The 25640-nt window shown below is 25.6% G+C and overlaps 2 protein-coding genes across 3 annotated transcripts; both read right to left on the minus strand.

Annotated features, from left to right (window-relative positions):
- Positions 1-756: 756 nt before the first annotated feature.
- LOC126897865 (eukaryotic initiation factor 4A-III) lies at positions 757-7061 on the minus strand. The gene is made up of 10 exons (XM_050671797.1): positions 6792-7061; positions 4851-5053; positions 4310-4442; positions 3686-3819; positions 3539-3627; positions 3324-3462; positions 2818-2933; positions 2627-2734; positions 1434-1561; positions 757-895 (listed from the first exon to the last, which is right to left on the minus strand). Exons 1-10 carry the CDS (start codon positions 6940-6942, stop codon positions 879-881), a joined length of 1218 nt encoding a protein of 405 aa, XP_050527754.1. The 5' UTR covers positions 6943-7061; the 3' UTR covers positions 757-878.
- Positions 7062-10584: 3523 nt separating this feature from the next.
- Positions 10585-25503, minus strand: LOC126899939 (zinc finger protein chinmo). 2 transcript variants are annotated; one of them, XM_050675230.1, is made up of 7 exons: positions 24577-25503; positions 23409-23494; positions 20935-21098; positions 20102-20319; positions 18905-19376; positions 17616-17798; positions 10585-13768 (listed from the first exon to the last, which is right to left on the minus strand). In XM_050675230.1, the coding sequence occupies exons 3-7, from the start codon at positions 21050-21052 to the stop codon at positions 13542-13544; spliced, it is 1218 nt and encodes a 405-aa protein (XP_050531187.1). In that variant the 5' UTR covers positions 21053-21098; positions 23409-23494; positions 24577-25503; the 3' UTR covers positions 10585-13541. The 2 variants fall into 2 exon arrangements, with proteins under 2 accessions (XP_050531187.1, XP_050531188.1); XM_050675231.1 differs by lacking the exon at positions 24577-25503 and adding an exon at positions 23726-23860.
- Between the last annotated feature and the right edge of the window lie 137 nt (positions 25504-25640).

Here is a 25640-nt window from a genome sequence, read left to right on the forward strand (position 1 = left end):
TTTCTTTTCTATAAACTATGATTACTTTTCTATAAATATCGTGCACCGAACTGAAGAGTTCGCTCTGGCAGACAATAAGTTAACTAGTGTCGGTGCCTATAACATTTGACAACTTGTAAATTCACATTGAATAAATTCAATATTAATAGGCATACAAGAAAACACGAAAATTTAGTGATTTGACCTGAAATGTCCTGTTTTATAATAAAACGGTTTTATTATAAATCTGTGCAAGTATCTGTTAGTTGGATAGTGTTAGTATTGTGCTATTAAAATGGTCAATAAAATTATTTTAGTATTGTAATTAAAACAAAAATTTTTGATATTTGAGGAAAAAGTGCTGAATGTAATAAGTGCCTAAGCACCACAGTATGATGTGGTGAAATAGACAAGGAAGTGTTTTGGAGAGAGGTGGATGAAGTGATGCAAGGGGTATCTGGCAATGAGGATGCGGTGATAGGTAGAGATACGAATGGACATGTAGGTAATCAGAAGAAAGGATATGAAAGAGTACACGGAGGGTATGGTTTTAGTGGGAAGAATGAAGCTGAAGAAAGAAAACCTCTACCATCATTAATAAATATTCTTCAAAGGGGTAATACGTTTCCAGTTATAAATTAACAAAAAATCAGCTGCCAATAGTCTGATTCCCATGGCCAATCTATGTGTATTTAATCTATGACGGTGTCTATAAAGAAAAATTATTTATTTGAATAATTTGATTTTAAAATGTAAAAATAAAACTTTTTATCAGTATTATGGTTTACTTAATTTATTAACAACATACATTACATTATCAAACTAATACTAATATTAAAAAAAAAATAAAAAAAAATTGTCAAGTATATCTTAGTAATATTTTTTCTTCTGTGTACATATTAGATCAAATCAGCAACTGAAAAAAAAATTAGTTAATTAACCAAAGGGTCTAAATATAAATTTTATATTATATTATAATTAGACCTAAAAACATTTTCTTAAACTCTATTTATCATGAAAAGAAATCTTTATAATTTATCAATTTTGACAATAAAATTTTAAGAATTATATTTAAAAGTTTATAGTTACAAATATATGTAATTATAATTATATGAAATTAATTTATAGAAAAAAAATCATAGATTTAATAAAATAATATTTAATTTCAAAGTTTAAATGTGTAGAAAGAAATGAAGTTAATTTTTATAAATATTAATAAATTTAAATCTATTTAGTCCTTGTACCCCACAATTCTCTTATAACCTCAAAAGATTGTTGAACTTTTTCTACAAAATTCTAATTAAACATAATAACAACAATAAAAGTTATAAGCGATATAGCTGTGTATTGAAAGCTAAATATAAAATAAAAATTAATCTAATATTATCATTATTTTTTTTCATATTTCATGATTATTGTTTTAGGAGAAAGGTAAAATACTGAAATATACATACCATTCATGGGCATTTCATCAATTTGGGTGGAATAATATTGTTCAATATCACGTAAAATTCTTATGTCATCACTTTTTACAAAGTTTATTGCAACACCTTTACGGCCAAATCTACCCGAACGACCAATCCTAAAAATTTAACAAATGTAAATTTAAACTATTATATTATATTCTCATATTTTTATGCTAAAAAATTGGAAAATATGCATGTAAAAAAGGAAAAAATTATGTATGGATTTACACATTACAATACAGCAACATTTTAAATTAAAATTATTCTAGCTAGGTTATTGAAGATTATGCATTTGTATAAAATTATATTCAAAAACTATATGAGTTTTTAATCTGATATAAAGAAGAAATTATATCTTACTATTATTGTGTAGAACTGATAAAACTAAATTATAATTTACAGAGATTATTATAATTATAGCAAAAAAGGTAAAATTAAAATAATTTTTAAAGATTAAATACAGGGAAAATGTATTTTTTGAAATTAATAGAATATCTTTTCTAATACAATATCCAAGTACTCATTTATACAAAGTGTGTTCTCAGAAAATAACGAGAATTTTTCGTTTTTAGAAAAAAATATTTATTTATTCATGAACAATAATGTTGTCGCCTTCAAAAAAGTCCCCATTAGATATTATGCACTTGTGCCAACGCTTCTTCTAATCCTCGAAACTCTTCTCAAACTATATCTTTGAGTTAGTGAGCAAGTGTATTATCGTGGTGCAAAAGGCATGAATTGTTTGCCACAAATCTGGGCTGTTTTTTCAGATTGCTTCACGCAAACAGCTTTGAACCGTTTAATCTAATGACTAGAATTCATGATGCACTTTGCCATTAAAATAGAAGAACACAGTGAGCATAACCTATGCTAATCATTCAAGTCAGATGAAAATCATACTTCAGGTAGATGTGTAACCAACATTATGAAATTTTTTTTTTGATAATTGGATTCTTCAAACCCACAAAATTAAAAATTCTTATAAATTATATATAAAGGAATTTACTATATATATATATATATATATATAACAGGCCAATTTTTACTTATTTAACTCATCTACACAATGATATAATAAGTTAAAATATAAAGCATAAATTTCTATAAAATGAAAACTTTTTTTTTATCTCAAAATCATAATTTCAAATGTTTGGAAAGCACAAAAAAAAAAAATAATTTACCTGTGAATGTACAACTCACGATTGTTTGGTAGATCGTAATTAATAACTAATGATACTTGTTGTACATCAATACCACGAGCCCAAATATCTGTAGTAATAAGAACTCTCCTAAAAAAAAAGTAAAGGTGTATTAATACAAATATTATAAGTTTATTAAAATAAAAACTCAAAAACAATGAAATAATACGTACGTCTGACCAGCACGGAATTCTTTCATTATAGCGTCTCTCTCTTTTTGAGGCATATCACCATGCATTGAACTTACAGTAAAATTTGATTCTCTCATTTTTTCTGTCAACCAATCGACCTAAATAGAGAATTCAATTATTATTCATAATTGATATTCATATTAATATATAAATTTTTCTTATTAATATGTATAATTATTAATTAATTTGAACCATAGAGTTCAAAGTTTGATTCTCAGGTTGCTACAAACTTTGAAGATTTTTTTATTGTTCTTAAAGATAAAGTAATTATAAAAGCATTATTTAGAGAACTAAGTATCAATAAAAAAAAACTCATAAAATACACTAAAAAATGTATTTTTAATACATTATAACTATATTTACATAATAACTCTTAATTACCATAAAACATTGTTAAAAATGAAAATAACTTTTAATTGGAAATATTATTTATTATAAATAAGTAATATTAGATAAATAATATTTTAATTAGATAATAGAAAAATTACCTTTCTTTTAGTACTACAGAAAATAACTGCTTGTGTTATTGTTAAAGTATCATACAGATCACACAATGTATCAAATTTCCATTCTTCCCGTTCTACAGCAACAAAGAATTGTTTAATTCCTTCTAATGTCAATTCATCACTATAAATAATAATAGTAATATAATATTTATAAAAAATCACTACAAATTATATACACCTTTAATTTATATACTAACCGTTTTACCAATATTCTAATAGGGTCAGTCATAAATTTGTTTGTCATTTCCAAAATTTCATGAGGTAAAGTAGCAGAAATAAGAATGACCTATTAAAATAAAAATTTTTATTTAATTTTAAAAATTAAAAAAGTGTTATATATTTACTTGAGTTGCAGGAGGCAAAAAACGATAGACATCATAAATTTGCTCCTTAAAACCTTTGTTCAGCATTTCATCAGCTTCATCTAATACTAATGTTTTGATATTTCTTGTACGCAATGTTTTACGTCTAATCATATCTATTTTATAGTTAAAAAGAAAATTATTACCCATTAATTCAAGTTTTTTTAAAATAAAATCCAATAAAAAAATATATTGTAATAATAATTTGTTTTACTTGTAAACATTATACTAATTCATTTCATAGTATGATTGATAAATCAATTAGCCCCGAAAATTATACATTAATTCAAAATGTTCAATGAAAAAAGGATAGAATAGACCTGATTCAATTGAAAATAATTAGTGATGCAAGTAGAGAATAAAATATAGGTACATTATATTTCAAATTACAAAAAAATAAAAATAAATATCAGATGAAATTTAAATAAGATTTGAATATTTTTTTAAAATCATTACTATTTTATTTTATTTATTAAGTAAACAATTAATTAAAGTCTCTTACATAATTAATTTATCAAAATTTAAATATTTTGCAACAGCCTATTAGACTGTTAAATCTAATCAGTGATAAAAGAAAAAATTAAAAGTACTTCTCAATATTATTACCAAAAACACGCCCAGGTGTTCCAGAAACAATATGCTGACCAAAATCTAACTTCCTAATGTCTTCTCCAAGATTAGTACCACCTATACATGCATGGCATTGTACATTTAAGTAATCTCCTAATGCCAAAACAACCTAAAATAATAATATTAAAAAATTCATCAAGTTTTATACATTTAAAATATTGAAATGAAAATTACAATAATGTAGATAACTCAAAAAAGTAAAATAATTACTCTTTGAATAAAAAAATTAACTACGTTATAAAGAAACAATTAAAAATAGATTTTTTTAATGTTAAGCATTATATGAAATAAGTTTAAAATTTTCAGTAGTAAATTTTTTTTTATTTTTTAGTAAAATTTTTTAAAAGATAATTATATTAAACAAATTAAAATCTAACTGACATTTGATTTGAAATAAGCTTAACATTTTAAATATTAAATTTTGTTTTTAATTAACATTGATATAATTATACTAATATAAGTATAATTTTGGAAGGAATTATAGGAATTATGTTGTTTTGTTTTTAAAGATACTCACTTTTTGGATTTGTACAGCAAGTTCTCGAGTTGGCGATAAACACAATACTTGTGTATCTCTTAGTTGTGTGTCGATAGACTGTAACATAGCAATGGAGAATGTAGCTGTTTTACCGGTTCCTGATTGAGCTTGAGCAATAACGTCTCTTCCTTTAATCATTGGTTTGATAGCTCTTTGTTGAATGGCTGAAGGCCGTTCAAAGCCTAGGAAGGTATTTAGATTAATTGTCATGAATTTTTAGAGATTTAACTACAAACATCATTATTTTACAACACAAATGACTATTTAACGGACACTTTGTACAATCTAATATTTAATTTGTATAACATAAAAGCTTATACAATAAAAACAAAAATAACAGTAAATATTTATTAAACATATTTTGTAAAAATAAATGAATAATAATTGATGGTAGACACTTAGGTAAACTGGGAATTATATTCTATAAGATGAGATAAAATTATATTTCTCAAAACTTTAAACGAAATACACTTAATTAATATTAGTTTGGTGACATTTTAAGAGTATACTTTACATATAACCAAAGGGCCATCCCTCAAAAAAAATATGACCACTAATTTTTTTTATTAAAACTGTTACCCTTAAAAGAAATTTGAGCAAAGTTATCAAAAAACTTTGTCACAAAATTATTAAAAAAATGTATTAGCACCTCCCAAAAAAATCCTAAATATATGACAAATATAACCATAAATATTATCAGTTACCTAATTATACAATAAATAATTTTAAAACAATCATTATAAACAGATTATTTGTCTTTGTCCAACATAACCAATTCATTAAAACACTAGTACTTAATCAGCATAAATGTACCTAAAACTTCATTATGAGTATAAACTGTACAGGTGCAAATAAAACATTTTATTATTTTGCTTAATTAATAAGACACTTCAACGTTAGTTAACAATTTACCATTATCAAATACATCAACTTAGAATTTGTATTAAATATTAGTAACATAGTTTTTAACAAAGTTTGTGTAAGCTTGTTACCATTGATTTACCACACTTGAATTACCAGCCAACATCCCTTGAGAACCAATTAGGTTCTGATATCTTAAAACACTCCATAGAAATAAATATTTATTATTATTGTTGTTCATTGAGTTTTTTTTTATAGCTTTTAATACATATTATTATTATAGCTTGACAAGAATTTTTATTACTATTATTATTGTTAAAAAACAGTTTGTAAAAATAGTAAAACAAATTTTGAGGGTATATGAGAATCAATCTTAATTAAAACAGTGGGGCATAAAGACAAATACTATTACAATGTTGTTAACTTGTACCCCCAATTGAGAGTTCATGTTTATAAATCACAAAACCAATAACTACCATTTTAGAAGTATATAAATTATATGGAATGAATGAAGCTAGTTTTAGGAACAACAAAATTTACTGTAAGGCCTCAACAGGATTACTCGATACAATCTGGTAGAAGTACCGAGATTCTATAATAAAAAGATTAGATCAGCTTCCAATTTTGCTAATACTAAGAGCCTCTCAACACACAACAACGTTGTCATTTTTATTATTTACAAAGTTTAGCACCAATTAAAAAAATTTAAATAAAAACAAAGTTAACTATTGAAAATAAAACTTATAAGGCAAAATTCAGCATGAAAATTAATTAATTACTAATCGATAATTACTTAAAATTATCTGCAATACATTCAAATTTTTAACACATAACTTTTTTATATAATTTTATGTATTATAATGTGAAAAATTAAATTTTTTTTTTTTTTTAAATAAAGTGTGTCCATTTACTAATTATTACTACCTATAATAGTACAAACTGTCCGCCATATTAAATTCCTACGCCATACATTTTAAACTATTACATTATTAGACATTTTCATTTTCCTATATGGTCTTACAAAGTATTTTATAGTCTAACTAATTTTTCGACACTTACCATATGAATAAATACCACGAATCAAGTCTTCTCGCAAATGCATGCCATCAAAGGTAGAGAGTACTTCAACATCTTCACTAGTTTCGAATTCGACATGAGACAAATCATCAGGTAATAACCGAGACGTTCTATTACTTGCAGAACTTGCCATTTTTAATTCAACAATTAAATTTCTGGTAGTTAATTGTTGATGTTATATATATATATAATTAACAAAACTTACACAAAAACATAAACGATCCGCTAACGCTTACCTATCAAGTTTTTAATCGAGCCGAATGAAGCAATACCAGGTTAAAGAACATTAAACGTGGTAGCACATATAAGGTTATTCTGGTAAATGGTCTAATATCATGGAAGTAAAAGAAAAATAAATATAACATTTTTAACACGTATAATTGTCATCTTAAAGTATTTTTGAATTAAAGCAACATGCGTTCTTCAATTAGCTTTATTCTTTTTACAAAAAATACTTGATAGTACATTTATTTTTAACAATAAGTTGAGTTTATAATTAACTCCTTGACACTCGGTTTAGTTTTTTCATGAAAAATATACTTATAGTCTAATCCACAAATTTTTATATTACTATGATTACAAATTTATTTTTGATGAAACACAATGAACAAGTAAAAATTTTCCATACTTAATTTTCTACCCTAACTATAAGAACAATAACTGTGTCGTAATTTGATCTTAGGGGTCCCAAAATGAGTACCATTTATAGGATACTCTCAACTTGAAAGCTACTGTTTTTCGATGACTTTCTTTATAAGTATTAATTTCTAAATTTTTAAATAAGTAAAATAGGGGGCCCTTAACTATTATTTGGACAAGTTACGCCAAGGCCGCGTGGGAGTATCCATGCAGATTTTTTTCACAATATTCATGTATATATATATGACTCCTCCACGATTAAACAGCTAGATTTCAACATTTAGAAGCTTACTATGATTAACTTTACCGAATAGGATTGTATATATCATATTTTTGAACTTCAGTGTGACAACCAGGGTAACATCATACCTTTTTTTTTTCTTATATTGAAAACTGTGTAGAATATGGATTTTATGACGGATTCGACCTACAACCCCATTTTACTACAGATTAAATCTGTAATTTGATGAAACGATACGCCATTATTTTTTTCTAAAAATAAAATTACTTTTTATCTTTGAAGATATAACTAAATTATCCTTTTAATATAATAATGCATTACTTCGTTCGATCTTTGTAATTAGATAAATATTTTCTATATTATTAATATATTTTTTTAATTTCTTGATTTTTGTGTCCGGGGTATTGGCATCTTTCGCCCTCCTTGCTACAGTTCTACTCTTAAATCCTCTCAAACTAAGTGTGCGTGGACCTTAAACGAATTATTTTAGGAAATAACATAAATTGAAATACACAGGTACCGTATTAATGTCAAGATTTATTGTTTCATGAAGGATTTTTAACAAAATTTAATACCAGAAGCTTATATTGTTGAATATAACCTACTATACTGCAGATCACGAGAGAATGCAAGTTGTAAAACATAGGAATCTTTTGTCTTATCATTTGGTTGCCAAATTGCGTTCTCTCGTAGTCCTCAGTATAGTCGAAATGTATATACCATGGAAACGCCGAATTCTGTTTTTTATTGAACGTCTAGGATGTCATCAGTTATTTTAGGCTAAAATTATTCTACAATGGTTTTATCACACCTGTACATCTACTTTGTAAGTTGAATAACGCAATTGTCGCTAACGACCAGCTGTTGAAACGATATGTAAATCTGCTAAATTCCTAGTACTATTTTAATTTTTTTAGAAATCATCTATCTAGAAATTTACTTTCAATATTTCTAAATATAATTTTATACATCTCTTAAAATTCCTGGTATCGTTTTAAAACTTTTTTACTCAAACTTTGATGTGTTAATTTACTTATCATTAACAACAGTGGCGGTTCCTGGGTGTGACTAAAGTTTTGTACCCTCTCTGTATATAGGTAAATGGTCCGATTTAAAAAAAAGTATGTCGAATGAAAGATGTATATAAATACTACTTCTCATGAAAATATTGTATTGATCCATACATTTTTCACAAATAAATGAAATATAAAATCGAGAATTTTCACACAAGAATAGCATTCGGTTGCCATTTTCCGTGAAGACAAAATAGTCTGAAATTTTTTTTTCCCATGATAAAAATGTTGCATTAATTTTAATTTAAGATATATATAAAAGTGTCAGAGTTTCTGGAACACTTTCAAAAGTTAATTTTTTATGAAAAAGTTGTCATTTAAATTCCTCCTTGTGGGCAGGTAAATGGTCAAATTTATAAAAAAAATATATTAAATGATAGGTAAATACGTCATGTATCTATATAAATAAAATTTATATCGATTTCTTCATTTTTAAAAAAAGTTATGGCAATTTTAAGTAAAAAATGTCGAAAATTAGCGATTTTTAAATTTGTAAAATTTAAATTATTTTGGAGATTTCCCCATTTACGGGGAACGAGGGAATTTTTTTCAATTTTTGAGGGTAGTCTTCAACTAGATACGATTTGTGATTTTTTGACGTATCGTTGAAAGAAATCGGTGAGAGCTGAGAAAAAGTGGTAACAGACACAAAAAAAACCAATCATAGTAATACTAATACCTTCTCAGTTTTGCATCGAAGCTAAAAGTACTTTATGATTGATAAATTGTAAAACACATACTAAAAGTAATAAAAAAAAAATTCCAACATTATTTTTTGATTAATTAAATGGTTTATGATAAATGAAACACCCTATTAATGTTGTGATATATTCATTTTTCTGAATTAGTATTTTTTCCTTAATATAATTCAAATAGTAAGATATTTAGATGGTATTCAGTTAAAATGTATAAGGTTTAGAAACATTTAACCAGTAACTATTTTTCCTTTATAAATTTTGAAGTAAAAATATGATCCAATGTCTCATAAACAAAATAAAATAATTTATTTTTAGTAGGGAACTTAAATTATATTGATTTTACGCGTATATTTAATATAGTTGCTGTATGAAAATAGAAGTTACTCATATATATAATGAACATTCCATAAATCTCGTAATTACTGAATCTAAATTATAAGTTAACTTTTAATCAACATAGTTTAACAAATGTTTATTTTCAAAATAGAATTTCAATTAACTTTAAAATATTTTTGTTAAAATTATTACATAACAACAGCTTCAGTAATAAATTATAAAAATTCACTAAATTATTAAAAGATATAACTTTGTTAAATTTGTCTGGTTTTTGTCAAATTTAAATATAGATTTTCAGAGTATCAAATTTAAATGATTACCCATAAAATGTTTTGATAAGAGGTTAACATAGAAAAAATAACAAACTTGTAAATAAAAATGTTTTAATAATTATCAAATTATAATGTTTTTCATATTTTTCTTATTCCCAACTAAATCGTTAACTAAACGTTTCTGCAAAATAATTTTAAATGTAGAAAAAATTCAAGTTTTGTTATATTAATGTAATAAAAATTAAACAGCCTGTCATGTTTGAGCTTAATTAATTATATTGGGTTTAAATGCACGAAACGAAATATAATTATGACCATAACAAAATATTAAGAAATTAAAAAAAAAAAAAAAAAATACCCTGGTAATAAAACAAGTTCATTTTTAATTCACATACATCATCTTACAATGGTTTCATAAAATTTTATTGTATGTTATAATAAACATTGCAATTTAAATAGTTTTTGTGAATTTTTGCCAGTTATTTTAATAATTTTATAAGTTAAATTTTACAAGACTGATTTGCAAGCAGTTTTATTGTAAACAACAAATTAATAAATACATTTAAAAAAGAATATAAATGGCTGATTCAGTGAAACTATACAATTGGTATAAACAGAATAATCACAGCAAAACTTACACACTAGATTAAATATTTACTTAAAACGGTGACACATGGAATAAATTCAAACACTAACAAAATACCTACAATTTAGCAACATTAATATAACACAATTAATTCCTATATTAATTACTAATAATATTAATTTTATACATAAAAAAAAAAGAATAACAGAGGAATTCTTTGCACTTTTTGTACTATAATATTCCTCACATTTCCATACGAAATAATAATAATAATAATAATTATAATTATAATAAAAATAATAATATTATATAACTACAATAATAATAATAAAAAAAATAATAAAACAGAGGTAGATGGGTTAGGAAACAATGATAAATGTTGATAGTAATAATAATAAGATTAATAAAAGAACTTGCTTAAAAAAAACCCTATAGATATGAATTAGATAATAATATTAGCCTAATTTTATATAATTTAATTACTCTAAAACTTATTAAAAGTGGAGGTAGTCAATTTGTACTATATGTCATTAAAAATATTATTTTATAATATTCTTAAAGTGATGTTTAGCTAACAACAAAGGATAATTTTTAACACTTATCGTGGAATGTCATAACTTATAACAGAATACTGAACAAACTTTACAGATTGTCTGCACTTCATTTTAGTGCAAAAAATTCCCCAAATAATATTCTATCTATTTATTTTTGTTTTACTAATAATCATTACTTAAGACACCACAAATTGTACTTTGAGTTATGTACCAAGCAAGGTAAATGTTTTGTTTCAATTATCACTAACAAAAAAAAAAAAAATTAAATATATATGTATCATAAAATAAAAATAATAGATTAATTTATCATACAATAAAATGCATGTAACAATCAGAACAATTAAATTTAATAACTATGAATAACTTGGTTTGAATTAAAAAAACAAAATAAGAATGACTTGATTATTATACCATATAAAATTTAATATCCAAAAATCAAAAATTATTTTGTTAATTAATAATTAAAAGATGATGAAAATTAATTAAATTAATGCTCACTTGAATTCCAATTATAATTACTTTACCATAAAAAGAAAAAATATTACATTAAATTGGAGTTCTTGATTTTGCATTAATTCTTATAATTAGCTACTATAATCATCAAAAAGGTTGTGTAATTATTTATAATTACCGGCAAAACGCATAATAAAATTCTTAACTGCTTAAATAACAAAATAAACAATAAAACATCTTACGTTCTAATAAAACTATAACATGTGGTATTAAAAAATACTTGTACTATCGTTACATTAACACTATAGAGGCGAAAAGGAAAGTGCATTATGACTTGAGACTTGATCACTATTCGCCTCACTTCATATTATATAATTGTTATAATCTATAATAGACATTATCTTTTTACTTTATTAACTATAAAGTATTACTTAATTTAAAATTTGTACATTAAATTGAAACAAGTCGTTAAATTTTTTAACTTCATTAAAAATTATCAATTATATTTAAGAAACAAATTCAAGTATTAACAGAGTAAAAATTTTTTTTTTTTAATACCAGAAATGTCGAATATAAATTTTACAACAACTGATGATGGTAAAATTTTGAAAAATACACTTAATTTTTATTATAATGAGGGTCTTGAGGTGTAAAAATAAATTTGGACTTTTAAGCGTGTATAATACAAAAAGGATAAATTCTGGTTTCAATCATATTGTGACTAGTGCAACAATATTATGACTAGTATTAAGAAATAAACTGTTTCAATTTGGAAAATGAATGGTACATTTCAATGATGAAATTTGTCATTAAAAGATAATGTATGAAACACTACTTTTATCAGGTACATTTTGAAAAAATAATAATAACCTACACATATTCAACAATGTACAATACTGTATTATAAATATCATTTAGAGATACTTATGAGAAATAAATTCTATGATGGAATAAAATGTGTAATATAAGATAAAATATAATGTAAGCTTTACGCTTGTTTTTTACAATGAATAATTTTTTTAGTAGTTTTATTAAATCATTGAAAAGTTTAGTTTTTTTAATGAGAATTTTGACTTTAATGTTATTCACGAATGGTTTTTAAATATATAGAAATTTTAAAATCATCATTCATATATACTTATTTCATTGTATGAATACATAATAAAAATTAAAAAGATAATAGTTTCATTTTAAACTAGTTTCAATTAAACTTGAATTCATTCTAATGCAATAATAACAACAACTATATCACTATATAATATTATCAACAAAATTACTGAATTCATTAATTCTCAAATAAGTATTACTAAAAATGTACCATTCATAATCAATTATTTAAGTGTACATAAATATGCATCAATAAAATCATTAAATAAATGTAGAAATAAAATCATTTTTAATAATAGTTTTTTACACAACAAGAGAGCTGCTTTCATTGTAACTTAACTAACTTTGTGATATTAAGGTATCTTATGGACACATAAGCAATCTACAGAATAAACATTAACATTTTTATTTATATTCATATTTATAAATAATATATATGTAATTGTAAATTTATATATATGTATTATGAGTTATATATATAAATATATATATAAAACATAAAAATCATTGAGGTAAGTTATATATTAAGGATAGTGTCATAAAAATGTATTTTCACCTAAAAACTAACACTATCCTTATCAGTCTTAATAGTTACAGAAGTGTTTATGGTTTACATTTGTACTTTAAGGGCAGTTAGCCTGCAGTTTGCTTATGTACCAGAATATTTCATATTGACCTGGTGATAAATATTATAATCTATGTCTAGCGAGAGGTAGATAAGGTATTAGGATAACAAGTTTTTTGGGTAAGGGAAAGAGGTAAATTTGGTAAAGTTATTGGTTATTATTCGCCGTTTGAGGAAAAGCAGGATTAGATTTCACCGCGATTTCCGTTTTGTGTTCTCTAGCAATATGCCTTCTCACCGTGTTATTCCGTGTAAACGTTCGAGTACAATATGGACAGTGCACACGAATACCTTGATGCCTTTGTCTAATATGAGCCCTAAGATTTGTCTCATAGCCATATAATCGTTCACAATAAGGACACTGCAGTTTTTTACCTATGAATAAAATTACACTTAATGAATTAAAATTAATAAACAAGATAATTTAATAAAAATTAAATAAATAGGTTAAAAAATATTACTGCAATAAATATATTAAGATTTAAACTATGTTTCTTTTAATATAATGATTTTAATTTAAGTTATTTTACATAATAACCTTATTAGTTAAAAGAAAAATAGTAAATTTACTTTTATATGTATACAAATAATGAAAATAGGTTTCAAAATTCCATAATTATTTGTAATAGACTAGTACAGTGGTCGGCAACCTTTTTTAATTCTCGGGCCACATTTACAAATTAAAAAGAGTTCGCGGGCCAGATAAAAAAAAATAATTTATAATTACATTATTTATTATGCAAAAAAATACTATCTAAAACTTAAAATAATAATATGACTTATATAAAATACCCGTACCAAAAACGCAACGTTCAATTATATTTATACAAAATGATATTCAATTAAATTAGTCGATTTAGAATTTAAAGCGGGCCGTATTCAATAGCTATGCGGGGCGTATCCGGCCCGCAGGCCGCCGGTTGCCGACCACTGGACTAGTACATAAAACAAATAATTTAACACATTACATTTTTAAATTATTATTAACAATTATTACTATTACTAATAGACTAATAGTGAATGATATACAGATGAAAAATTTACACTACCCTATCCAAATGAAAAAATTATACCTTCATCATGTAATTATTTATGTCATGAGGAGATATTGTCCCCATATCCCCTCAAAATTACACCAGTGACATCATTTGTCAAAATTGTTATACTAAGATATAATTCATAATATAAAAACTCATAATGAACTATTAATAATATTATTGTAAAGAAATTTTTTCAATTGACATTTCTAGTTAACACATATTTACTAGATCTGTTATCCCTGACATTTTTAATACTATTAAATCTTTAAAACCTTAGAATGCATTAAGCTAATGTTTTAGTATCCAAAGCATTAGATCAAATAAAAAATAAATATTTTGCTATATAACAATATTTTAAAATAATTGTTATATATTAAAATATGTTAGTGTTTCAATTTCAAACATGCTGTTCGAACATATTTATGTATTTTAACTGCAAACTGTGAAATAGACACTAGTTCTCATCTACTAGTAACATAACATGGTTTAAAAAAAAAAGAAAAAAGCAAAACTTATGACAGATCATGTTGAAAAATTAGTATTCCTGTACCAAAGTTATGAAAAAATACATTTGCTACAGTAAAAAAATTGATTTATAATTTATGTAGAATATTATGCAAAGGGATCTACAAGACTCACATGCTTCACTACCCTGCCACAGACCCTAGTTGAACTTGATGAGAGTGGCAACATGTACCACTGCACTTAACCCAGTCATGAATTTGGTTTATTGAGACCGGTATACCTTCTTACTAACAGCAAATAGGCCCCTTAACCAAGATATACCAAGTAAAAGGGGTTGTTAACTTGTTGCAAGAAGTTAGCCAAAAGGCAGTGATCATTGGTATCCCTTTTATGGCATCAGGAGTACCATATCAGTATACAGTTTCAGTGGTGTAGTCCTAAAAATGTTTATGGGTATACGCCTATATAATGAATAGAGAATAACGTGGGGGGCTCCGCCCCCCACACCCCCCATTGCACTTTACATTTTCTACATACAATATTTCACATTATCAACAGTGATATAGTCGTAATTTGATCAATAGATAAGTTAAAAACCTAAATGAGGAAACGTGGGGAATTTCACCCCCACACTACTTTTCAAAGGCCTTAACTATAACATAGTTTTGGGAGACGGAATACAAATATTGTGATGTTTTAACTGTGTTAAAAATATGTATTTTCTAATTATTACATAATGCAACTAAAACTCTTAACCCTCCCAGATACGGCCTAGCTCCTTCCAAACTATTACTCGAATATTTTTACTGACACTTCTAAGTTCTTACATAAATTAAATTTCATAGTCATATAATCGATATGTGTATTATTAGATACTGTTATATTTTTTATAAATAAACAATAAACTTTATGCAGTAATAAAATAATCTTACAATTATTGTTTTCAAATCGTTAAATCATAAATGAAATAAACGTGAATAGGTACATGTTAGTACTATCTTAATTCATTATAGGTAATATATTAAATACTAGATTGGTTGGTAAACGGTTTATTACGGAAAAATACAAATTACCAATTTCAACAGCTATAGGTTAACCCAATAAATTTCAGTTTCAACTTAGTATGTGCTATATCGTTAATTTCTGATCGATGTTTTAAATTTTATCAATAAAATTGTCGTGAAATGATAAACATTATCCTATTTATTTATTTTTGTTTTACATTTATATTCTATTTTTAAAATGATAATAGTCTCGAGCCATATTTGTATGTTTATAACTTCAGGTATATGTTTATATGTGGTATGACTGTAGAGATTAAACAAACTGATAATAGTTATTCAAAATTTGTGTTTTATGACAAACATACCTATATTCGATACCCACGTATTACTTTTTATTTTATTCTTTAGTCTATACTCTTTAACTATTTTATAAATACGTATATGCACTAATAAAAAAACTAATAGTGGATATACGCCGTATACCCGCGTATCACTCATGATTTTATAAGTATACGCAATAACAGAAAAACAAAGAAGTGGGTATACGCTCCACAACACCTCTGTACAGTTTTATCACAGTATCAAGCTTTGCTGTGATGGACCCCTTTGTTTTTCAACTACTTGTGGCAAACTCTATGGATGAAACATTGTAAAACCACAAAACAACGATTTTGTGACGAAAAGTAATCTTATGGAAAACCTATTAATGCAAGAATGTCAACTGATGGCTCTTTACAAAATAAAAAATGTCAATGTAAACAGGACATTCAGTAAAACATTTAGTAGCAACAGAGGTGTTATTAGGATTAGAACCAAAGAGCAATCCCTCAGAGTATTACCAAAAACTGTTGTAAAGAACACAGGCCAGTATGGAGTTACCTTGTAGTATCCAGAAAATCTAAAATGTTTACCAAGACTCCTGGTCTACTACTGAAGGATCTTAGTAACATAATTAGATATCAAGAAGTCAGACTGAACTACTTCTAGAACATGATCATTTGATTAAACATCTTTACACATGGGAATGATAGAATCATCACTGTGCAGGAAATGTAAAATAGAATATTCTTTTTCACATTATATTTAAATATGACATCTTAGCTACATTAAGATCTAAAAAACCTAAAATCCAGAGAGATAAAACTCTTTGAATATATAGGAAGCGCCTAATAGGATGTCCTATATATATATATAAAATTAATAGCAACAATACTTAAGTGGAAACACTTAGATGAAGAAACTGAATTCATATAAATCAATAAAAGATGCACACAGTAAATCTAGAGGTCTGAATGTATGCATGGATAATTTTTGCTCATCTCTTCTCTCTAACAACTAAAACGTATAGCTTATGCAAAATACCTAAAATTTTTTTTCCCAAATCCTAGGCCTTTAAATAAAATACTACCTAATCATCCCATATCAATGTTCAAAATGTAAATCATGAGCACCTCAAGTTTATATTAAATTCAAGGTAATGTTGTTAAATATTAGGATAGTTATACAAATCTTTGCTTTTCAGAAAAAAATTTCTATAAAAAATTCAGGAAACACAAGTTTCCAAAAAGACAAATATCCTACAACCTTTAACTTATATTTTATAAACTAAAAATATCACATAACAAAATACTAATATAAGTTATATACTAAAAAATATAAATAATACTTTATTATTAATATTTATTTATTATTTATAATAATAAAAAATATTACCATCAGCTGTAACAGTTGTCACAATATTTTTATGACAAGGATCCATTTTCCAAGAATGATTTGAAGGAGATGATGGTGTTTTCCCATTATCAAGTGTTTTCCATTCATTTGTTAAACCTGTACCCTGAGGATGTAAATCTCCAATATTTGGTGGAGCTACAGGTTCAGATTTTATTCGCAGATCTACAAAGTAAATATTTATACCATTAATACAAAAATTAAAACTTGATAATTTTATAAATTGTTATAACAATATAAGATTGATAAATACTTTTTTAAATTAACTAATATCCATATGACAAAAATTAGGAAAGATATCATAAACTAAAGAAATAAATATGTGATAAATATTTTAATGAAATTCTAGATATTTAATTAGATGAATAAAGTAATGAATATTAATAAAATAAATGAAAAATGTTAAAAATTATTATTTTTTTTAGCTATTTGTGTTTCAAACTGCTACATCCTTTTTCTTAACACTTATGCATTCTATTTACAAAATATTTATTTTAATGTCTTTATGAATTCACTTAGTTATTTTCAAAGTAATATAACTTATTTAATATTTACACATATAAATAGATTAGTTTATGTTATAGATTATATTAGTTGGTGACATAAGTTTGATTGTTGATTAAATAAAAGTGTATATTATTAACGTTTTAATAAATTTTTTTTTGTAAATTTGATTTTTTAAAAAAATTTTTATAAAATTTGTTTTTTTAGTTATTTAGTAGTATTAAAAAATTAAAAAAAAAATTAAATGTTGAAGAAGGATGTTGTAATAGCTGTACGATCTACAGAATACTTTAAAATAGATAAGGGCTTTTTAGGAGTTTAAGTACTGCAATAGACAAGTGAACTTAATATATTTATTTATTACAATTTTTTCATTCCCTTTTTTTATATTTTGAAAACATATCATTATCATATGAACACAAAAATGTTATATCCATTTTATTATTATTAATTTTTGGTATTTTTATTATTTTATTAATGATATATTACTTTTAATGATTTCAGGGATCCTAAATATGTGGTGTTTGATTTTATTGAAATTTTTTTCATATAAATTTTTCTATTGTCAAAAGGTACTAATTAATTTAAATCAGCCATTTTAGTCAAATATTTCAACTTGTATTTTTTTTAAATTACTCAATCAATAAATTATAATTACTAAAGTAATTATAATTTAAGAAACAATTAAAAATTATGGTTACATACTTAATTAATTTTACATTTTAGTTATGGTTAATTAAGATGTATAGAATAATAAAAAAATTTACCTTCTCCACAATCATTGGTAATATTGCGATAATGGTGAGAAGATGTGGTAGCATCTACAGGACCTGAATTGTTTGTTTGGGACTGATGTGAATTATCCATATGGGTCGTCGGCGGATAAGTTAGAGAAAGAGGAGGTTCTGGTCTCGAACCATTTCGTAAAACTGATTCTCTTACTCCAAGAGTGTCCGAGACCGGTGTAGAGTTTGGACTACTATGAAGTGAACGTTTATTTCTTTGGGGATCAGGCGATGGAGGATGCTGCTCACCATGTGCATTGCTAGCTTGACGATAATGTGAGTTTATAAAAGAAGGGATATGACTAAATGAGGTAGACTGTAACTGAACCTCTTCCGATCCGTTTTGTTGCCGGGTCGGCCGAGGGGAATCTATAGGTGTTTTGTTTTCACTGTTAAATTGTTCACGTTGACTTGTCAGTGAGAATTTGTCATATTCAAATGACAGGCCTTTGACCTAAAATTTTTTAATTTTTTTTTTATTAATTTTTCATAGATTACAAATGTGAACTAAAAAAACACATAAACTGAGTGCCTATTAAGCACTATAGGTGGCATTTTTGCTTAAAACCCACTCATGTCTAAGTCATCAATATATAAATTTAATATAACATATAAAAATAGTATTATTATTATTAATTAATTATTTATTACTATTTAATTATTATTCATGTCGATGAATAGCCAAATTATGTGAAAAAAAATGTTTTTTTTGTTAGTCCCGGGACTTTTTGGACAACCTGTTAGTGATCAAACTTATATTTAAAATTTTAAAAGTATTTTATAAATTTATTTAGATTTCTCTTTTGACGCATAAATATGAATAAATTTTTAATAGTATATTATTATATATTTAATATATATTAATATATATTTTGATAATCAGTAAAAGGTATAAATTAAGTTAATCTAAGAATGCAACATGACATGTGTTTCTAAAATTTTAGTTTCTAGATAATAGACTAATGAAAGTTATTTAAAAAAATTAAAAATTATTTTTCCTTTTTATTCCTTTTAAAATTTGTCGCACAGAGTAATATTTCTTTATTATTGTAATCATCTATTACAATAAAGAATATTTAAGATATAATGATTAGTAGATTAACCTCAATAAAATCTTTTGAGTACAGCAAAATACTCATATAAAATAAATAATTAAATTAAAATTAATTGAAGTTTTACTTGTAAATGGTCAGCTGTTTTTAAGAAACTAGAGAGCCTATCTTGAGATATTTGGACTTCTCCGCGATACATGAACTCAAGCAATGATTCCATGTTCGTAGAAGATGTTCCATCGAGAATAACTATTAAACTAGATCCCAAAGGTGTAGCTTCAAATATTTCTTGGAAATGTTTACTACATGCTGCCAGGATTAGTTTGTGAGCTTTGAATGTTTTTCCTAAAAAAAAGACATAAAGTTTTTTAATAATTAAATAATTCTTAGTAAAAATGGTCAAAATTTAATAATTATATAAAGACTGTTGTATTTGAAAGCTATTTCTACAAAAAACTTTTTAAAACAAAATTCTTATTCAACATTAAATGAAACATTTTTTTATAATAGCTTAAATAAAGTAAAAAAATCGCATGTTTGTAAAAAAAAAAAACTGTACAAATAGCAGCCTTAAAAAAATTTTGATGACTCGAAAATTATGTCACTGATTAATTTTCATATTAAAGAACGAATAATTAAAATATATGGTATGTGAAGCTAAATTAAGAATCCCAGGATTTTCTTCTATAAAAAAGTTTGATCTATAATCTTTAGCTATATACTAAAATCCTAAGCCCCTCAAATTGGTCTCTATAAACATAAAAATGGTCAAAAGTAGGTTTTATATGGCACAGTAGATTATTTAGTGACATACTCCTTACTGGCTCTTTCAGCCAATGTAAAAACCTAACTTATTGTAATTATTATTGTAGAGTCAACCCCATTACTTTAGAAAGAGTCAATGGAGATGATATATATTGTTAAAATACATAAAAACTACATATGTAATCTATAAATTACCTTCGCAAAATAGCGAAACATCCGTTAGGCTCTCTGATTTAAAAAGGCTGTCAAATGCAGTCACTAAGTTATTACTAAAACTATTCCACTTGAGGCAAAATTGTTGATGTGGGTCCATTCCAGTTTTTTTTTTGAGACAATAATTAAATATTCATAACAGTAATCTGAAAAAAAAAAAACAACAGAAATTCATCAATTAATAACATTATTTTTTCTTTTAAGTATTTTTATTTTAAATCAATATTTTCCTTGATTTGATTTGAACGCAGTACTTTCCCAATGTACACCAGTCTAAAATTAGCTGACATAAACCAACCTAACTTTATCCAAGAGTTTGTATTTTTATTTAAAGATTTACATATAAAATGACATTTAAATATAAATTCATTTCATATTACTACTTAATTTGAATTAGTAATAATATACTAATTTAAATTTGAAATGTATAAAATATTTTATAATATTATATTTAATTATTATAATATATAATATTTATATTTTTCTAGTGTATAACAGCATATATTTAAATTATTTTAAGAGTATATCTTTGCTAACATGACTAATGATAGCTATTTATTAATTTTTATTGTTCAACTTGAAAACAAATAACCTTTTTAAATAAAATAAAAAAATAGGCTAAAACATAATTAAACCCAACTTTGTAACCATAGATAAAAACATTTTTTAGAGCTTAATTCATTAGTAAAATTTAAATTAAATTGAGTTTATAAAAAAATTGTTTTTAAATTTTTATTACGATCATCATATTATGTACATTTTTGTTTATAATACTTTTTTTTTTGTTATTATATAACTTTTTCATATCACATTTTTCTCAAATAATGAACATTAAGAGATGATTTTTTTAATCTAATCACTTAACTATGATAACAGAATTATTTTTTAGTATAAAAATAAATATTTCTAAAAAATAAATAATTTTAATAGAAAAAACTATTATGTATACATAGTGTCTATTATAAATATATATATAATTACTGTTTTCATATTCTTTTTTTTTTATTGCAGTTTTTAAATATCAAGCGTCATTGTTTATTTAGGTATAGAAATACTATAAGTACAAATGTAACTATGTAAACATATTTGTTATACTCTACATCAATGCTCAAGTAAGAAAAATTTACATAAAATACATTCAAAAGAAGATTTTATAGTGTTTTTTTATACATTTATTTAAGCTTAAATACAACAATTGTTTTTATATTTTGATCGACAAGTGATGACACAATAAGTTAGAATTCAAAACATGATAGAATATATATCATTACACATATGCATAAAATTATTTTTCCTAATTAATTTAATACATTTATTATTAAAAAACAATAACCCAACTTTACAAATAACTATATTTTAATCGAGGGTCAAAACTTGCCCACTAAATTATTACATTTAAACAATTCCACTAATAATGCATATATTGATTTGTCAATACCAAAATCAAATGTAAATTTAAATGCTTAAATTACATTTTTTTTTTTTTTTTTTTTAATAATGATTAACATTTTTTTATGTGTAATAAATAAATGTATGGCTACAAAGTATAAAAAGTACTCTTCAAGAATTAACTTAAAAGCGAAATAATTTACCATTTGTATATTCATACAGTTATAAATATATTAATGTTAGATTTATACAATATTATGACAAGTCCAAAAAGTAAATGAAATTTCTAATAGAAAATAAATGTACAACAATAAAGAACTTAGGTTCTTTATAATTATATTATCAATATAGTTTATATTTAAGTATATGTGCCTTTGCATTGAAAAAATAAATATTTTTTAAACTTAACTTTGAATTATTACAAGGCTAATAATTTAATAATATAAGAGAAAAAATTTAAATTTTATTTTCAAGGAATTTAGTTATAATTTCACAAATTTAAGTCGCATACATGTATTTACTAGTTTATCTTTTTTATAATACCTTTTGTACTATATACAATCAAGCAATTGATTTTTAAGTGATATAAAACTAATCACTTTCAAGTATTGTTAGTCAAATATCGGGCAATAGTATAGATAATATCCGATTAAATCACTACAATACCAAATCTGTAAAATTCAACCAACACAAATAACAGATCACTACTAAAAAAATTATAAGATACATTACATTTTTAATGTATTATATAACAAAAAACTGAATTATATATATATATATAATTTCTAATTTTAACATAAATAGTAAAGAGAAAATAATCAGCCAAAGTCGGCTAGATAATAATAACCCAATAGAGATAGTGCTAAAGCACACATTTTTTATTAAAACAGTTATTTAAATCATAAATGTTTTTTCATCATTAACATTTGATGATTTCTTAAAACCATAATCTTTGTCTTATCAGAAAATTAAAAAAAAAAAAAATTTGCCCAAGCAAATATTGATTAAAAATAATGGTCAAAGAGTGAAAAAGTTGTATGTTTTTAAAAATTTATCCAATTACTCACCAGTTAACAAACTTTTTCGCCAACAAATCCGTCAAATGTACATGGCAATGAGGTAGATGGGCCAAAAGTCCAAAATTTATTGAGGTCTACACACACAAAAAAAGTTAATAACTATTATTATTTCAGTTATCAGTATTATTATCACTAATTTATAACGATGAAAATGAAAATTTAAAATAGTAATTAACAGTCAGGTGTAAAATTCATGCATTATGCAAAAAAAATATGATACAAAAACAAGATGTGATTGAGATTTTTTTTTTTACATGATAATTACTACATAAAATTTTTGTTGAAATTAATAAATATTTTATTACAATTTTTTAATCGTGTCCGCCACTACCGTCACCGAACACCGTACACACTCACACATACACAACGCACACACGGACGGACGATCGCTCACCAGCAACCAACAATGATAGCGATGGCATCAGCTGAGCTAGTGGCGAACACAGCGCGCGCATCGCCAAGTTACGGTCCTACCGCGTTGCAGCGTCGACATTATCATTATTGTTAATAATTGACGTGCAACGCGCGATTTTTCTTTACACGCATGCCATATATAATACTGAATATTGTACAGATAATGTTAAATGATAAAATGTTTTTTTTTATACATTTTAACTAGATCAAAACTATTCTGGTAAATTTATTAGGAAAAATTCAATTACATCGACTGTTGATTAAACAAAAAGAAATCTTTTAATTTACACGTGACACAAACAAAACAAAAAAATGGAATGCATTGTATTCAATGCAGTAATGTAAAGAAATATATGATTATGGAAATTTTAAGTGATAACTGCAAATACGATCGAGTGGAAAAAATTAACAATTTAATATGTCAAATAAAAATCGATTACGTTTAAATTTTGTTAATAGACAACCTTATTATTGAAAAGCTAAAATAATTTGTGAAATTATATCCATGCAACTAAATTGGTGATTAACTACAACAAAACACAAAGATAAATACAATGCGATAGCGTTGCCAGTAAATAGATATTGCATTTTTTTTTTCAATAAACGATAAAGTTATGTGGCAAAAATCGCAGACGTCGGGCGCGTGCACTTGTAAGCAGTGGTATGCATGTCGTGAAAGGTATTTTTTACAGACTGATAACATTCAATACTTTAGCTATTACATTACATTCAGTACAATTACCTTGGCAAAACTTTGGACGCAACTCTTGACTAAGTCCCGCGGCGCACACGATACACGATGATAAGTATTAAATACTATTTTAACTATTGAGGTACACTATGCACAAAACGTACGCAAAAACATTTAATATGTTAATTTAAAATACATACAAAATAACTTTAATTTGTATACTTTGAAATAATTATTAAGAATTTTTTTTTCAATTACAACGATGTGTACGCGGCGTTGGCGGCGACGGCGACGGCGACGACGACGGCGGCGGCGACAACAACGAAGGCTGCGCCGTAAGACGCATAACGTTTGTAGGAAAAAAAATTGCAATCGTGCACCAAGTGGAGGGGGACCTTATGAATATCGACCGTATTAATGAATTTATTTAATATTATTAATTTTATATGAAACAGTTACCGGTAAGTGTGTAATATATTAAATATTGTATTATTTTATTAGAACAAACGGAGTGTAATATTTTACTAGCGATACAAAGTATGTTCGAGGGGAAAAATAAAACGCACTCGTTTAGCGCGCACACACGCTCACGCACACGCACTCACTAGTTTTAGCACAGGCTGCGGCGGCTGCGGGCCGGAAGGCGAAAATGGCATAATGCAGCAGCAGTGGCGGCGGCTGTAGGCGAACCGATGAGTCGCGAAGTTTGGCGCGCTGACGTTTTTGCATCGGTCGAAAACGGCACTAGATCCCCGCCCGGACACGCCGCCATCCCTCCACTTCTATTTAATGCTATCACTATTCGCATACCGCGCGCGCCGGCGTCCCATCGGCTGTGGTGGCGGCAGTGGCGACGGAGGGTGACGACCACGCCGCACACAAAAGCGGCGTCCGACAGCAAATGCACGCACGCGCAAAATCGCAATAGATCCGTACTTCCCTCTCTCTCGCAAAACGCCAAGTACCTCCCGCCGCCCCCTTTAGATCACAATGGACCGTCTGACAGTGTGGCGGAGCTTATTCTAAATGTTATTTTTCCGATATCGACCACTCTCGGTTTTTCGACAATCGGTGCGCGCGTGCACGGTGTTGCAGCGCCCGTATAAGGTGCAACA

The sequence above is a fragment of the Daktulosphaira vitifoliae genome, unplaced genomic scaffold (genome assembly GCF_025091365.1).
Source record: "Daktulosphaira vitifoliae isolate Bord-2020 unplaced genomic scaffold, ASM2509136v1 Scaffold_2, whole genome shotgun sequence".
Taxonomy (NCBI): Eukaryota; Metazoa; Arthropoda; class Insecta; order Hemiptera; family Phylloxeridae; genus Daktulosphaira; species Daktulosphaira vitifoliae.

Coding starts and splice junctions, on each gene's coding strand:
- LOC126897865 (XM_050671797.1), bottom strand. CDS start 6,942: ATGGCAAGTTCTGCAAGTAATAGAACGTCTCGGTTATTACCTGATGAT. Junction 4,443..4,850: donor TTGCTGTACAAATCCAAAAA/GTGAGTATCTTT, acceptor TTATTATTTTAG/GTTGTTTTGGCATTAGGAGA. Junction 2,735..2,817: donor GAATTCCGTGCTGGTCAGAC/GTACGTATTATT, acceptor CTTTTTTTTTAG/GAGAGTTCTTATTACTACAG.
- LOC126899939 (XM_050675230.1), bottom strand. CDS start 21,052: ATGGACCCACATCAACAATTTTGCCTCAAGTGGAATAGTTTTAGTAAT. Junction 20,320..20,934: donor TGTTTCGCTATTTTGCGAAG/GTAATTTATAGA, acceptor TCTTTTTTTTAG/GAAAAACATTCAAAGCTCAC. Junction 17,799..18,904: donor TACCAATGATTGTGGAGAAG/GTAAATTTTTTT, acceptor TTTACTTTGTAG/ATCTGCGAATAAAATCTGAA.